General features: G+C 36.8%; 2 protein-coding genes across 2 annotated transcripts in view; one reads left to right on the top strand and one right to left on the bottom strand.

Moving 5' to 3' along the window:
* Positions 1–3,468, bottom strand: part of LOC135155122 (low-density lipoprotein receptor-related protein 2-like) — a 70,570-nt gene extending 67,102 nt beyond the window's left edge. Inside the window, exons 1-2 of the mRNA XM_064103836.1 lie at positions 3,238–3,468; positions 2,858–2,941 (exon numbers count right to left, since the gene is read on the bottom strand). The gene's annotated coding sequence lies outside the window, so the exon portion shown is untranslated. The remainder of the gene's footprint in view (positions 1–2,857; positions 2,942–3,237) is intronic.
* A 1,439-nt stretch (positions 3,469–4,907) lies between these two features.
* On the top strand, positions 4,908–12,124 carry LOC129266197 (arylsulfatase B-like). Its single transcript, XM_064103835.1, has 7 exons — positions 4,908–5,244; positions 5,831–6,017; positions 6,349–6,533; positions 7,682–7,889; positions 8,284–8,533; positions 9,321–9,508; positions 9,808–12,124. The coding sequence occupies exons 1-7, from the start codon at positions 4,993–4,995 to the stop codon at positions 10,071–10,073; spliced, it is 1,536 nt and encodes a 511-aa protein (XP_063959905.1). The 5' UTR covers positions 4,908–4,992; the 3' UTR covers positions 10,074–12,124.
* Positions 12,125–14,681: the final 2,557 nt, after the last annotated feature.

The raw sequence follows: 14,681 nt of genomic DNA, 5'->3' as shown, positions 1-14,681 counted from the left end.
ACCTCACATTGTTGGAGAGTAGAAAATCGTCCGCTCCATCTAATATCCAATCAAGTGTGACCGAGTTAGAACAATGGACGCTCAATAATAATATGAAACTGAATCCCAAGAAATGTTCAAGTATGACAGTAACGTTCATGCGTAACCCTCCTCTGCCAATCATTTTATTAATTGAGGGTCAAGAAATTACTCAAACAGATTGTATAAAGTTACTAGGGGTTAATATACAGAGTGATCTTAAATGGTCTTCACATGTAAATGAAATGGTAAAGAAGGCAAACGTGAGACTGCACATGCTGCGAAATCTAATCAGGTTTCGACTGCCAATTGACGATTTGGTTAAAATATATGTTTCTTACATTCGACCGGTGCTCGAATATTGCGCTCCCGTGTGGAGCTCGGGCTTAACTTCTACCCAAGTTGTTCAAATTGAACGTATTCAGAAGCGCGCGTGTCGCATGATTTTAGGATTTCAGTACACTTCCTACGAGAATGCTCTCCAGCGGTGCCGTTTGCCCACTCTGAGTCACCGCAGGGAATGCCTCTGTCTCAGCTTCGCGCAGAGACTCTCTTGGGTCCTAGCGCGAGGTTCAGACATTCGCTTCCCCAAACACGCGGTGAATCACACTCTAAGAATCTCAGAAACAATAACAAATTCACCGAAGTGCAATGCAAAACTGTTAGGCATAGAAATAGTCCTTTGCCATATCTAATCCGACTATTGAATGCTCACTGTACTTAATATATTTTCAACCACATGTAGTGAATCAGCTTGCAGTGCATGCGTCTTTCTAATTCTCTCATCCTTTTTACGTTTGCATCCTTTAGTCTTTTTTTTTTTAATTTTTTTTTTAATTTTTTTTTTAATCCACTTAATAAGTTTCCATCTTCTCTCTTAATTCGGTCTACATTTCTGTCTGTTCTTCGTTTTTTTTCTTTCTTTTGGTTTCCTATTTCATTCTTTTCTTTCCCTCTCTTTTTCCAGTTTTCATTAACTTAATTCTTTTAATAATTACTAATGTTTTTTTTTTCTACTCTCTGTTTTTTTTTTCGTTTCTCTCTCTCCTCCATTTACTCATCTCTTTCTTTTTTTTTTCTTTCTTTCTATCTCTCTTTCATTCTTTCCTTCTTAAGCTCCCTTTCTTTCTTTCTTTCTTTCTTTATTTCCTTTCTCTCTCTTCCTAGCTCCATTTCTTTCTTTACCCTTCTCTTCCATTTTATCCCTTCTACTTAGCCTTTTATCTATCTATCTATCTCTACTTTCTATGCCTCTTTTTAACTTTTCTATATGACGCATTGCTAAGAATTCATATGTTAAGACTGTTTTACGTGCTTTTGTCTTGCCCTTGGTTACAGGATCCATTTCACAGGCCTCTGTAGCAGTACATTAGGTTCATTTACATGACTGGAGATACGTTGTTTTGTAAATTCTCAAATTTTATATAGGAAGTGCAATCAGTTAATAACGTATCCATCTGTTGTACACTCGCAATCTCTCTTTATGACAATCTGTCTTTTTTTTTACTACCTCAATTCACCTCGTTGCTTTTCTCCTTCCTCTCTCCCTCTTTCCCTTCATTTCTCTCTCTTTGATTTTCGCTCAATTTCCCTCTCTTTCTAATTCCTATTGTAATTCTCTCTGTCCTTTGCTTTGAGTTAACAACTTAAGATGATGAACCATATTATTTCATTATAACATTTTTAATCAGGTTATTACGGGAAAGAAAAAAACGAGTCTTGCCATTCAGATGTGAATTTTTAATTAATCTGTACGATTTTTTTTTGTTTTTAACAACATTTTACAACAAATGCATGTACTATCAGTATCAATTTATTATTAAATTTAATTTATATCGTGATATAAGTGTATTTAAGATGTAGAATTTGTGTAAATTCAGTTGTTCTTTGTTTGATATTGATTGTATTTTTTATGTAAATCATTGTAAAGGGTAATGCAATTCGGCTTTTCAGCCGCTATAGACACCCTTGTTGAATTAAACCGTTTTAAATAAATAAATAAATAATATTACTTAGATTATTCCTCATTCACGCATGAGTGAGCAAAAACAATTTGAAGGAAGGATACCAAAAACTCATTTGGCGGGGGGGTATATGAATTTCAAAAAGAAAATCACATGTCTTAAAAGTTCAATATCTGCTCTTTAATTTGATACCTCAATTACAGAAAATGGTCAAGAAATAACAAAGTTCTGGTTATTTGAAATAAGGCTTGAATTTCCATAATTTCATTAAATAAACTGTTTTCACCGGTTTCCCACAGAAGCTATCGCATGGTTAACAAAAGACTTAATGCATGGCTGATCGTAAACAAAACGGAGTGTCGAGTGAGTTTGAACGCTAGCCTGTAAAACCTCTTCATTTTATGAAATTATGAAATTATTGAAATTCAAGCCTTATTTCAAATAACCAGAACTTTGTTATTTCTTGACCATTTTCTGTAATTGAGGTATCAAATTGAAGAGCAGATATTGCATTTTTTTTTAATGTGGTTTCCCTTTTGAAAGCTGGATACAACCCGCCAAATGACTTTTTGATATCCCCTCTTCAAATTGTTTTTGCTCACTCATGCGTGAAGGAGAAATAATCTAATTAATATCAGATGAAAGAGGAGATTCTAAGCTTTACATTGGTAGGTCATTTGTCTATTTTATTTGTGATTAAGTTATGATAAATCATCGCTAAATCTCGGTTTCGTTTTTTCTGGGACGCACTGTATAGTGAAGGTTTGCACAGCAGACTATGGTGGATGCGTCCTCACGTAGAGTGAACTGTGGGTGTGGGTGTGGGTGAAACACTATGCTGGGAAAGGACTTTAATAATGTAATAGAATATTTACCAGGAGGGGTTGTTCCTGTTGGCGTAGTTCCTGTTGGTGTCACCCTTGTTGGTGCCGTTGTTGTGGACCCTTTGGTTTTTGGACCTGTGATCGTTAAAAAAAAGGAAAAGAGAAAATAGGAAAATTAGGGAGGCAAGTGATCTCGGAGGAAAAATCCGACTAAAACAAGCAAGCAAATAAACACGTGTTAACTAGTCAGAAATAGGTCTACATCGACTGTTTTGAATTTGGGTGTTGATATTTTTTTCAAACTTCAAAACTTTCAAACTTTTTTCTTGGACTTAAAAAGAATATTGACCATGATAATAAGTTTTTTCTTCACAAAACAGAAACAAATCATTAAAATAAATCAATGAAATGGTAGACAATGCACAACTCACCCAGGAAGATGACAAGGCAGACGATTACGACGATGATGGCGACGATGATTGCCACCGCAATGAAACCTTTCAGCAGGGTCTTTTTCCTCGAGTTCTGCCGCTGAGCTTCGGGATGGAACTCGTTCCCGATGGATCCCGTATCGGCATCATCGGGCTGACGGAAGACGCTCCCCTTAGCGGGTTCGTACGTCTCCAGCTCAATGCCATCGATAATAGGATTTACATCTTTTACTTCCTGTGAAAAAAAATGAAAATAAAAATGCTGACAATCCGTAATAATAATAAGCCTAATAATATAACAAAAATAATAATAAATAATAACAACAACAACAACAACAACAACAATAGCAATAATAATAATAATAAAAATAATAATGATAACAATGATAATGATGATAATATTTATAATAATGATGACAATGATGATGATAATGATGATAATCATAATAATAATAATAATAATAAGAGTAATTGAACATTAATATTGCGCTATTTCTATATGTATTTACTCAACTGCGCATTACAATATAATGAAATAGTTAACAGGATTAATAAACAAAAAAGTGTGATTAAGTTATAATGACTGGAACCAGGGAAGCCTGGGGCCGATTGCACGAAAGGGTCTTTCCAAGGACCGTCTTTCGTGTCAACAATCTTTTATGGTGCGCTATAAGCAGGGTGTTTCTGAAATTTATGTTAAAAAATAAAATTCGTTAGCTTGCTTTTAAATCAAATTTTATACAATTTCATGAGATATCACATCATTTTATAAACAAATATTTTGTTTATTTGAACGGATTGATAAAATATGTTTGCAGATAATTTATTTGAAATGCGTTTCACATGGCGCATCATGAAAAATGGGCGACACGAAAGACGGTCCTTGCAAAGACCCTTTCGTGCAATCGGCCCCGGCTGTCTCTACAAATTATTTAATAAAGTGACTTATTTTAATATTGAAACTCTCTTGAAAAATGTAGGCTTTTAGTTTAGTTTTGAACAAGGTAACAGAAATAAGAAAATAGAGTAGAGAGAATGATAAAAGGGAGAAATACATATTCAAACAAAGTATGCCCCTTCAAAATATGCCACAGGAGCTTTTCCATAACCCTCCACATTTTTTTTTCAATTAACGTTTACACAAAATTACTCCATCCGATTGTGATTTTTTTTAATATATAGTCAGCCCCACCCCTTCACACTTTACACACACTGAAATCACTTGTGCTAAAGCACCACCCCCGGCATCCCCCCCCCCCCCCAACACACACATAATCCTGTAATTATTTTTTTTTTTTTCAAACGCTCAATTCTACAACGGAACTTCTAAATGGTCATTGGTCAAAAGTTACACCTGTCATGTCCAATAATAATCATTCCCGATGTAAACATTACGATCACCTGACAACTCACAACTCAGTATTGCACGTGATCAAATTTTAGCCTTGATTGTGATCGCTTATATTACACCACATTCATGAAATTAAAATTTATGAAAAAAAAATCCATCAAGAATATGAAATTAATATTTTATCTAGGTTAATTAAAAGTAAAAAGGGTATATACATGGTAGCAACGGATTAAATTCATGGAAAACAATATTGACATAAGGAAATTATGTTTGAACATCTGAACAAAGACCAACTGTTCGAAATCATGTGACTCTCCTCAGCTCGAGTGCAGTGGGGTGCGGTGCGCGCAGGATCATGAGAAAGACTGATTGAATTCGGACGTGTTTTTCTGTTAAATCCAATAATGGATTTCTCTCTATTTTGCTTATCTATCCTTTTATTTTTTAACTTTCCCACATTACATGCTTTGCCACCAAATATCGTGTTGATACTGGCTGACGACTATGGATTCCATGATATAGGTTATCACAATAACGGCTTCATAAAAACACCGAATTTGGACGGCCTTGCCAGCGCCGGAGTGAAGCTCGAGAATTACTACGTGCAACCGATATGTACTCCGACGAGAAGTCAACTTATGAGCGGCAAATATCAGGTAATTTGCATAGCATGCCATAAGCACTGGACTGGGGCTTCAGAGTATGAGAGTAGACTTTAATAACAAAATAATTGTTCGTTTGTCCCCAAAAGCTGAAGGCAGTGAAGCGAACCTGGCTGCAAAGCCAAAGGACTTGAAAGTATAATAGCATGAATAACTCAAGAAGGGGGGGGGGGCCGGGGGGCTATGTATGACTTACTTACTTAGATAGTAACATAACATGAAATTATTTTTATTTCACAAAAACTTTCAGTTGATAATATTCTTTAATATTCTTGTAAGTGTGCCCAAAATCTCATCAAAGTTTGAAAGAAGTATATATGATTTTCTTGAAAAAAAAACTTTTCATTTTCAAATTGAAAAAAAAAATGGTGCCCCAAGGCCCCACCTGTCTGCACACGTCACTATTGTGTATGTATGTATGAACAATAGACATTATGCACTATGTGGAGTGTGTGTATATGTGACTGAGTCAACCTAGGTAGTATGCTGGATGTGCCTCCAGTCGAACAAAGCGGGGCAAAGAGTAAACTACTTCTTGGAAAGACTTTTTAAATGATTTTATTTTTCAAATTCATTGCAGATACATACTGGTCTTCAACATGGCATTATCAAGCCTGCTCAGCCCAACTGTCTCCCTCTCAACGATTCTACATTGGCGGACAAACTGAGCGATGCAGGGTACGAGACTCACGTCATTGGGAAGTGGCACCTCGGCTTTTACAAGAGAGCATGCTGGCCGACTAATCGAGGATTCAAATCATTCTTCGGTCAGTGTCCAGGGCCCCTTTAATCTTACCAAGAGTTGCGATTGATCCGATCAACCACAATTATGGACGGCCAGCAACGTCAACATCTAAAGTGCAAAATTGTTCAAAATATTTTTGAGATATATGATGTATATATTCATACATTCATCGTTCTCTTTAAGATTCAGTGTGATTCTCTTTGTTTACTGAGGCGTTTGTGCAAATTTCCTGTAGAAAAAAATCATGGTATGGATGGATTTCCATATAGTTGAGATTGATTGGATCGATCGTACGGTTTGAAGAAATGTGATAATTATGCTTGGGTAACTGTGTTTTAAATCTCTTGCTGTAGGTTACTTGAATGGTGGCGAAGATTATTACACGCACAGCCTTGCATTACAATTCTTCTCCCAACACTGGCATGGCCTTGACTTCCGTGACAACCTCGAACCTACAACGAACTACAGTGGTGTCTACTCGACTCATGTCTTTGCACAACGTGCACAGCAGGTTATAGAGCAGCACGACACACAGAAGGTTTGTTCTTTACTGTCAACGCGATAAGACCCAGTTAAGTGTTGTGGTTCAGTGGATAAGTCTCTGGACTTTGAACCACAATGTCCGGGGTTCAAATCCCACTGCAGCACTCGCGTCTTTTGGCAAAGCGTTTATGTACATTTGCCACTCTCCACCCAGGTGAAGTTAATGGGTACCCGGTAGTAAGGAATTCCTTGAATGCTCGAGTGCCCGATCAGAGTAGCAGTGCTAAAGCCGGGGTAATAGTATGCAGCAATTAGAAACATTTGTATTAAGCGCTATATTAATGTTGCATATTATAATTATTATTATTGTTAACATGTGAGGCACTCACTATACTTGGCAAATACAATTATCTTCTATCCTACCAGGGATCCAATGCTGAAAAAAACCCTCCTTTATTTGCAAAAAAAAAATATTTTTTTAGCAGAGTCATCTACCAATGTTCTGAAAGAATTGATGCCAATAATTTCCTCTGTCTTTTGTTTCGGTGACAAATTTTCGAAATGGTTAAGGCATTTGAGCTTCATAATGGGGTTGCGTTTTTGGAGGGATATCCGGTATTGATTGAGCCAAACCCAAAAATAATCGAGATCCGCCGTGGTTGAAAATCTAACGCTCTATGACAGGAAGCAACAAGGACTGATGGACTATTCGTATTATGTCCTGCTTGAACATCCTAGGACACATAGGCCCGTATTCTGAAGTCGGGTTTAACTTAAACTCAGGTTTAAAGTTGTGGTTAAAGTATGGATAGCCAATTGTTGCATAAATCACTAACGGTAGAGATATCATATTTCAGCTCATTTGGCTCTCAAATCATTTATGATTGTCTAGGAAGTATGAATAGATGAATGTCTTCAACATCGATGAATCAGGAAAGAGCACAGTAAGCATAAGAAATATACAACTTGATAAAAATTTTGACACTTCTGGCTTCCCATAATTTTAGCACAGAGTTAGACCATGGTCTAAGTTAAACCTGACTTCAGAATGCGGGCCATAGATTTTGATGTATTATTTACCCAAAATTCTGAAATTGTCATGAAGCCTAGCGACAACTTAAAGTCTGAATGGTTCTAAAAAATTTGAAATTTATTAATCTGTACTGATTGTTCTTTCTCAACACATTCTCAATCTTTAATCAGCCCCTGTTTTTGTACCTGCCTTTCCAAGCTGTCCATTCTCCTTTGGAAGTCCCAGAGAAATACATAGAGCCATATGAATCCATCGCAGACAAAAATCGTAGGATCTACGCTGGTATGACAACGTGCATGGACGAAGCTGTTGGAAACATCACTGGAAGTCTGAAAAAAGCAGGCCTCTGGAATAACACTGTTCTCATTTTCTCCACTGGTAATAAGATTTTTTTTTTTTTCAGTAACATACTTGTTACAATCAATATAATTTTTTTTAACATGTGAAGTCTTTAAATTTATGCTGAGCTTTTTAATTGATTGTAAATCCTAGAAATTTATTTCATCTCAAAGGAATCGAGTGTCAGGTCTCAGAATTTAAATTATGAAGTAACAAGATCAGTTTTAAGAGTACTCAAATTTAATTATTAGAATCAAGTTACAAAACCCAGGAATTATTTTTTGTAATGGTCCTTTATTGATGACACTTGACAGTGTTTTGGTTGGAGCTAGGATGGGGGGGGGGGGGGCTTGATGCTACCAAGGTTTTAAGATATTTGTGTTGTCTACCAGTCTGCAAATTTTCTGATAATTGCCTTTTTAATTTTCCGTAGATAATGGTGGTCAGGTTATTGCAGGGGGAAACAACTGGCCCCTACGAGGCTGGAAGGGATCACTCTGGGAAGGAGGAATACATGGTGTAGGCTTTGTATCCAGCCCCTTACTGCCTGATGACGTCCAGGGCACTATCAACAGAGAACTCATTCATGTTAGTGACTGGTACCCAACCCTAGTTGAGGGTATCGCTGGCTGGACCCTGGAAGGAGCCAAGCTGGATGGATACAATGTCTGGCAAACCATCAGGTAAAGAGAGTCAAGTCATTTGGGGTACTATAACTCATCTCTAAAATTTAAGGAAAATTATCTATTTTTCTAATAGTGTATACATTTTAATCAGTGTTAACCTTTTTTTCTTATGGAGAGGAGGTACTGTAGTATCACTATCTAGAGCTTGTATCTGAAATTCTGAAAACACTAAAAAGGTCAAAGTTTTAATCGTTTTAATCTCATGGAACCATATTCCTCTCTTGTTGTTTACCATCACTATCATTGGATGGCTTCTGATGACACTAGTAGACATTCAACATGAAGAAAAAAAGTGGGAACTGAAATCATTGTCATTGGATTGACCTCAATCATATTCTAATCCTGTATCGTGCTCTTATAAATATTCACTTCAATTACTGCCGGGCGTCGATCCAGAGAGGGGGTGGCAAAGAGGAATGTACACTCTCTTGTGAGGCTTACATTTTCCTTGCTTGCTTTCAGAAAATTATTGCATCCCCTTTTCTGCTAAATCCTTTATCTGCACTTGATTACTGATATGATCCCTCTTTTCCTGGTTAAATACAATAGGTTGCACCTCAGAAATCTGTTCGACTTGGGCAAATATTTGACCCAAGGAAGATCGACTTACAGAAGTTGACCAGTATACGTCTTCTAAGTTGAGTTTCTCCTAAACACATTAGTTTTCCTGCATACATCTTTGAAGTCAAACAGATTCCAGTGGTCCCAGAAGATTTGACATAGGCAAAGTTTGACTTCCGCAAGTTTAGCTTTATTTGTTTAATCTCTTCTCGTCTTCCAACAGCCAGGGGATTTCTTCACCGAGAAAAGAGCTCCTTCATAACATCGATCCACTGGGAGCACCGTCCCCACCCAAACCGCCCTTGGAACCCCCTATACCCAGTTGTAACTTCACATTTCCTTCCAAGTTCAATGTTTCGACGAGAGCAGCCATACGATTCAAGGACTGGAAGCTAATCACTGGCAACCCGGGTTAGTATCGAGGGTAGTAACAGGTCACTGAACTTGGGTCAAGATTGCAAATAGCGACAATCTTAAGAAAAATGCAAGTGTCCATTATATTGTATACATGCACTGAAGTATGCAGATAGGGTTAAATCACTTGGGACCACAGAAATTCATAGGACTTCAGCAAAATCTGCCTTGGAAACTGTAAATGACACATGCTTATGAAGCTTTGCAGAGTTTGGTTTGGTCGACTTAGAGCTGATTATTTGTATTAAAGAGGTTTAACCTATGCAGACCCAACTGTATTTTTTTTACAATAACAGGGCCAGGGCACTGGATTCCGCCTCCTGAATCTGGACTGCATCCTGTGAAACCAGTCGTACCTGAAGGGAAATGCGTGTGGCTCTTCAACATCAAGGACGACCCTTACGAGGTGTATGACCTCTCCGACGAGCAAGGGGACGTTGTGAGGGACCTTCTAGACAAACTTTATGAATACCAGGAAGGTGCAGTCCCTGTGCACTACCCGGATCAAGACCCACAGGCAGACCCAGCTCTTCACAACAACATATGGGATAGCTGGGAATAGAATGTCACTACAATGGCGTAGTCAGCGAAATTGAACCTAATTTGGGTTAGTAGTGTAGACATGCTGAGGCTGTCTGGCATTTTAATTCTTAAAGCATGCACAAAAATGGAAAGAAGAAGGAAGGCATGATTAAATAAGGGAATGTAATAGTTAAAATGAAAAAAAAAATGCACAGAAAATGCATGATTGATAGTCAGAAGATTAGCTGTATGTATTCCACTTTAGAATGTCTGAAACCAATCAACTTTTCAATATACAGGTATTGATATTTCATGCTCATTGCCCTTTATTTGGACCAAGCAGACTGGCTGTCATAAGATTATTGTAAACATGGTATTAGTTGAGCCTCTGCTTTAGGAACTTCTCTAAATTAGTCAGCAAAAGCTAAAAGCATAGAATTTGGGTCTGGTGTATTTTTATGTTACACCAAGTATCTTTTTGAAAATGCGTTACGTTATGGATATTTTCATATTGTCCCTAGTTAGTAGTCTATTTGGGCCAAATTTATCATATGTAGGAAATATGCTGATGATTGACATATGGTTGGTTAGTCATGATATTGCATCGGCGTCAGGGTCATGATAGACACATTTTGTATTGTGAAACAGAGGTTGCTTTTGTATGTTACTTCTTTTCAGGGTAGAATAGTTAAAGATGTTTATTTTCTGTAGTGCAAGTCCAATAGTTCTTATCCGGTAGGATGCGAAAGTTATTGTATGTTTGATTTTGCCAGCACCGTTTTGAGGCTTGGATGAATGCAAGGAATGCTCCCAAGGGAGTGGAAATTGTGCTCTTTGTCCGAGATTGAAATGAATCCAATGACCGGGGTAATGATATGCTGTAAAGCGCTTTGAGCCGTTATGGGAAAAGCACTGTATAAAAACTAGCTATTATTATTATTATTATTATTATCAAGAGATAAGTCTGATTTCAGATCAACTTAGATAGATATCTTGATAAAGCTCTTTCTCAAACCATTTACATTTCTGTTCTTCATCTGTCCAACTCATCGTAGACATGCCACGTACACCAGAAAATGACTATTCCGTCTTCCACAAAATTACAACCAAAAAACAAATTTATCATTCATATTGCTGACTTCCTCTTTCACTTCACTATGTTTTGTTGACTTAATGAGTACATTGGATCTTATGAGTTTCTCCTTGTGATTTCAAAAGATTTTTTTCATGCCTTCGGTATTTCATACTTTTAATGCCTTTTTCTTAAAATCAATAAAATACATGTGACCTTGAATGGTACATATTCTTGTGCATATTGTGCCTGTGAAATATTATCGATTTTCTCTGGTGTTTTTATAAGGTAAAAGAGAATTTCCTACAATATACCAGATAAGATGTTGACACAGGTTCAAAGTCTGATTACCAAGATTTTCTTACTCTTGAAAATAAACTTCATCGAAGTTTAACTTTATCAGATGGAAATATAAATGATTGGGAATGTGATTTAGCATCCAAGATAATATACCTTTCATAGCGTCGCATGTAACTTCATGAACAACTTGATGCTAAGACCACCTGGTGGCCGTTTCATAAAGCTGTTCGTAAGTTAAGAGCGACTTTACGACCGACTGGTGAACCCATCTTACGCGCTAAACCATCGCCAATTCAATATACCATCTACCACAAGAAAGGATTACCAGTCGTTCTTAAAGTCGCTCTTAACTTACAAACAGCTTTATGAAACAGCCACCAGGTATGATCAATGACAGACCTGTCTACCCTAAATTTCATGGATCTGTATTAAGGCTGACTAAGATAGAATGCTTTCATTTCTACATTAAACACAAATATCCTAAATTTCCATCAGAAATTTTTAAGTTACTTTCACACTTATTTGTTGATCATCATTGAGGACTTCTTTGGAATCATTTCTCAGGTTCTTAATCAAATTTAAATCAGATCCACAGGGATCCCACAGGGCTATGTTGTGTAGCCCATGCTATTTTAGTAACTCTACTAATAACAATGACCAATGACAGTGTACATGATTACCAATGAATTTGAAATAAAATTTGATGATTGTGACTAACATTTCTTCAGTATCAAATCTTGTTTAATGATATTGCAGTACATACTACATGGTATTTGAGGGTATACTTATTTACTTGTACTTTTATACTATTAATTAGAATTATTATAGTGTGTTTCCATAATTCCATAATGATAAATGTCAAAATATGAACAAAACCTTGTTGATATAAATCAAAAGTATATTTCTGTCTTTCATGTACATGTACATATAATTTGTATATTGTGCATATCTCTATGGTTTATACATTTGTGTATTCTAGAAATGGTGAATATAGGGGGAGGGGGACTATAAACATCAATAGCAATATTACTATTTTACCAACCTTACCAAAGTACACACATGTAAATGTATGTACATCAATACATTTGTTAGACCCTGAAGTAATGATGCATTTCATATAATATGCGATAATAAACTATTCTAAATTTTTACTCTTTATATGAACTTCCACCGAATGCCGCTCTGCAGTTGTAAGATTTGAATAATGTAAATTATAGAGTACCGAAATGTGACGTCATCGATTTTTACTTTTTGCATTTCAGCGCTTTTTATACCATATTTTGGTAGAGCATGATGACAAGCCCCCTACAATTCAAATTTGGTGAGAAACGGTCCATGGGGCCCTAAGATATGACCTCATGAATAAATAATTAGCCCCATTGAAGTCAATGTAGGCCTACATGTATTATTGGTCTGGTTCTTAAAGTTAGGAACCAGGCCAATAATACATTGACTTCATTGGGGCTAATTATGTATTCATGAGGTCATATCTCAGGCCCCCATGGACCGATTCTCACCAAATTTTGGTTGTGGGGGTTTTTCATCGTGCTCTACCAAAATATGGTATAAAAAAATGCTGAAATGCAAAAAAGTTTTTTGTGACGTCATCACTTCGGTACTCTGTAGTATTAGTTCAACGTCCTTATTTTACAAAAGGTTTTGGATCATGATATCCTTTTCCATTTAATGATTACTGTGTTATTCAAATTTCAGCTACAGGAATATTTGTCTCGGTAATGTTATTAGTTACTGTATCCTGTAGATATCAACTTTGTTTTCCAAGTTTTTATGACATTCCTTTACTAGCAAATTGACACAAAAGAAATTGTCTGAATCTGTCTTCCTGACTTTCAACTCTAATCAAGGTTTTGGTATATTGTCTCCTGTTGTAAAACTTTGCAAATGTTTGCTTAATTTTGCTTTATTCTGCATTTCAACAAAAAACGCAAAACAGCCAGTATATATCATAAACAGCGTAAAGTGTCTGAAAAGAATCTGTATAAATTATCCATATCCGAGTTATATATAAAAGGATTTTGCAAGGTAGACCTTTAAGACTGAAAAGGCTTCCATGTCTTTTTTTAAGCAAGGCTGAAAAAACAAGGTATTTAAAAAAGGTTAATTTGAAGATGTTAGATGCATCTATAAAACAACTTGTTTTAGGAGGCAATATTTTAGTACATCTAGCAATATCAATCCAAATCCAAACTTTGCAAATAAATAATCTGTACAGCTTACAGGCTTTGAGGCTCTTCAGAAGGAACAAAATAGTAGACAAAGTGAGGTAAATATAGATGCAATATTCTTAGAAGTGCTTTCATATGAATACTTCATGTCTATTCATATGACATTGAAGTTATATGTTTTTTATGCCTAGAGTTTTATTAATAAATTGTCAGTACTAGTAGGCTGAATGAAGAACTATTTGATGCAATATAATTTATATACCATCATGCCTTCTCATTACATAATTTTTTTAAATAAAAATTAAGATCTGCAAAGAACCTGCTGAGAGGCTGTCCATTTTCGCCTTTTATGCTTCGAGCAGAGAAGTGGGAGTAACTCGTGCTTCGAGTGTGTATACCACAAAATAGTGTTACTGATGTATGAGGTGTGTGCGTGTGTGTGTATGTGGAAGTGTGCGTAGGTGTTTGCATGAAGTGTGGGTGGGTGGGTGTGTGTGGAGGGTGGCTTGGTGTTTTTTGTGGATGATAGATGGATGTCTGTGTGGATTGAGGGTGTGTGTGTGTGTGTGTGTGCGAGGGTGTTTGGCTGTGTGTGGGGGAGGTAGGTAGGTGTCCGTTTTTGTGGTTGATGGGTGTGTGTATCAGTCTTTGTGCGTTTGGAGGGTGGGTGGGTGTGTTTGGCTGTGTGTGGGAGAGGTGGGTGGACGTCCATTTTTGTGGATGATAGGTGTGTGTGTGTATCAGTCTTTGTGCGTTTGGAGGTTGTGTGTCTCTCTGTGAATTCGTAGGAGGGTGTTTGGAGGCTGGGTGACTGTGTTTGTGTGAAAGTGTCGTGGTTGAATGATAATAGGAATTCGACCATATTGAGTGGAGTAGGGATTCAATCGTCGCGTAGGCATTTATGCCCTTGATGAAAGAATCACGTCTCACCTGCAAATGTGTGGCATATCGTGGCTGGGCGGATAAAACCTCGTATCTCAAAGTTTAGCAAGGCTGTATTTTCAAAAAAAAGGAATGGTGGCAGTCTGCCAGTCTCATATTGTATGAAAACAGTCTCCTGATACCTGTGCAGAAGAATCAAACCATTGAG

The sequence above is a fragment of the Lytechinus pictus genome, chromosome 8 (genome assembly GCF_037042905.1).
Source record: "Lytechinus pictus isolate F3 Inbred chromosome 8, Lp3.0, whole genome shotgun sequence".
NCBI classification, from domain to species: Eukaryota; Metazoa; Echinodermata; class Echinoidea; order Temnopleuroida; family Toxopneustidae; genus Lytechinus; species Lytechinus pictus.
The sequence above is the reverse complement of the archived record's forward strand: the minus strand, read 5'-3'. Positions and strand labels throughout refer to the sequence as shown.

Excerpts from the sequence above, each read along its gene's own strand:
- LOC129266197 (XM_064103835.1), top strand. The coding sequence starts at position 4,993 with ATGGATTTCTCTCTATTTTGCTTATCTATCCTTTTATTTTTTAACTTT. Across the intron at positions 6,018-6,348 it reads AGGATTCAAATCATTCTTCG|GTTACTTGAATGGTGGCGAA; the intron begins GTCAGTGTCCAG and ends CTCTTGCTGTAG. Across the intron at positions 9,509-9,807 it reads GCTAATCACTGGCAACCCGG|GGCCAGGGCACTGGATTCCG; the intron begins GTTAGTATCGAG and ends TTACAATAACAG.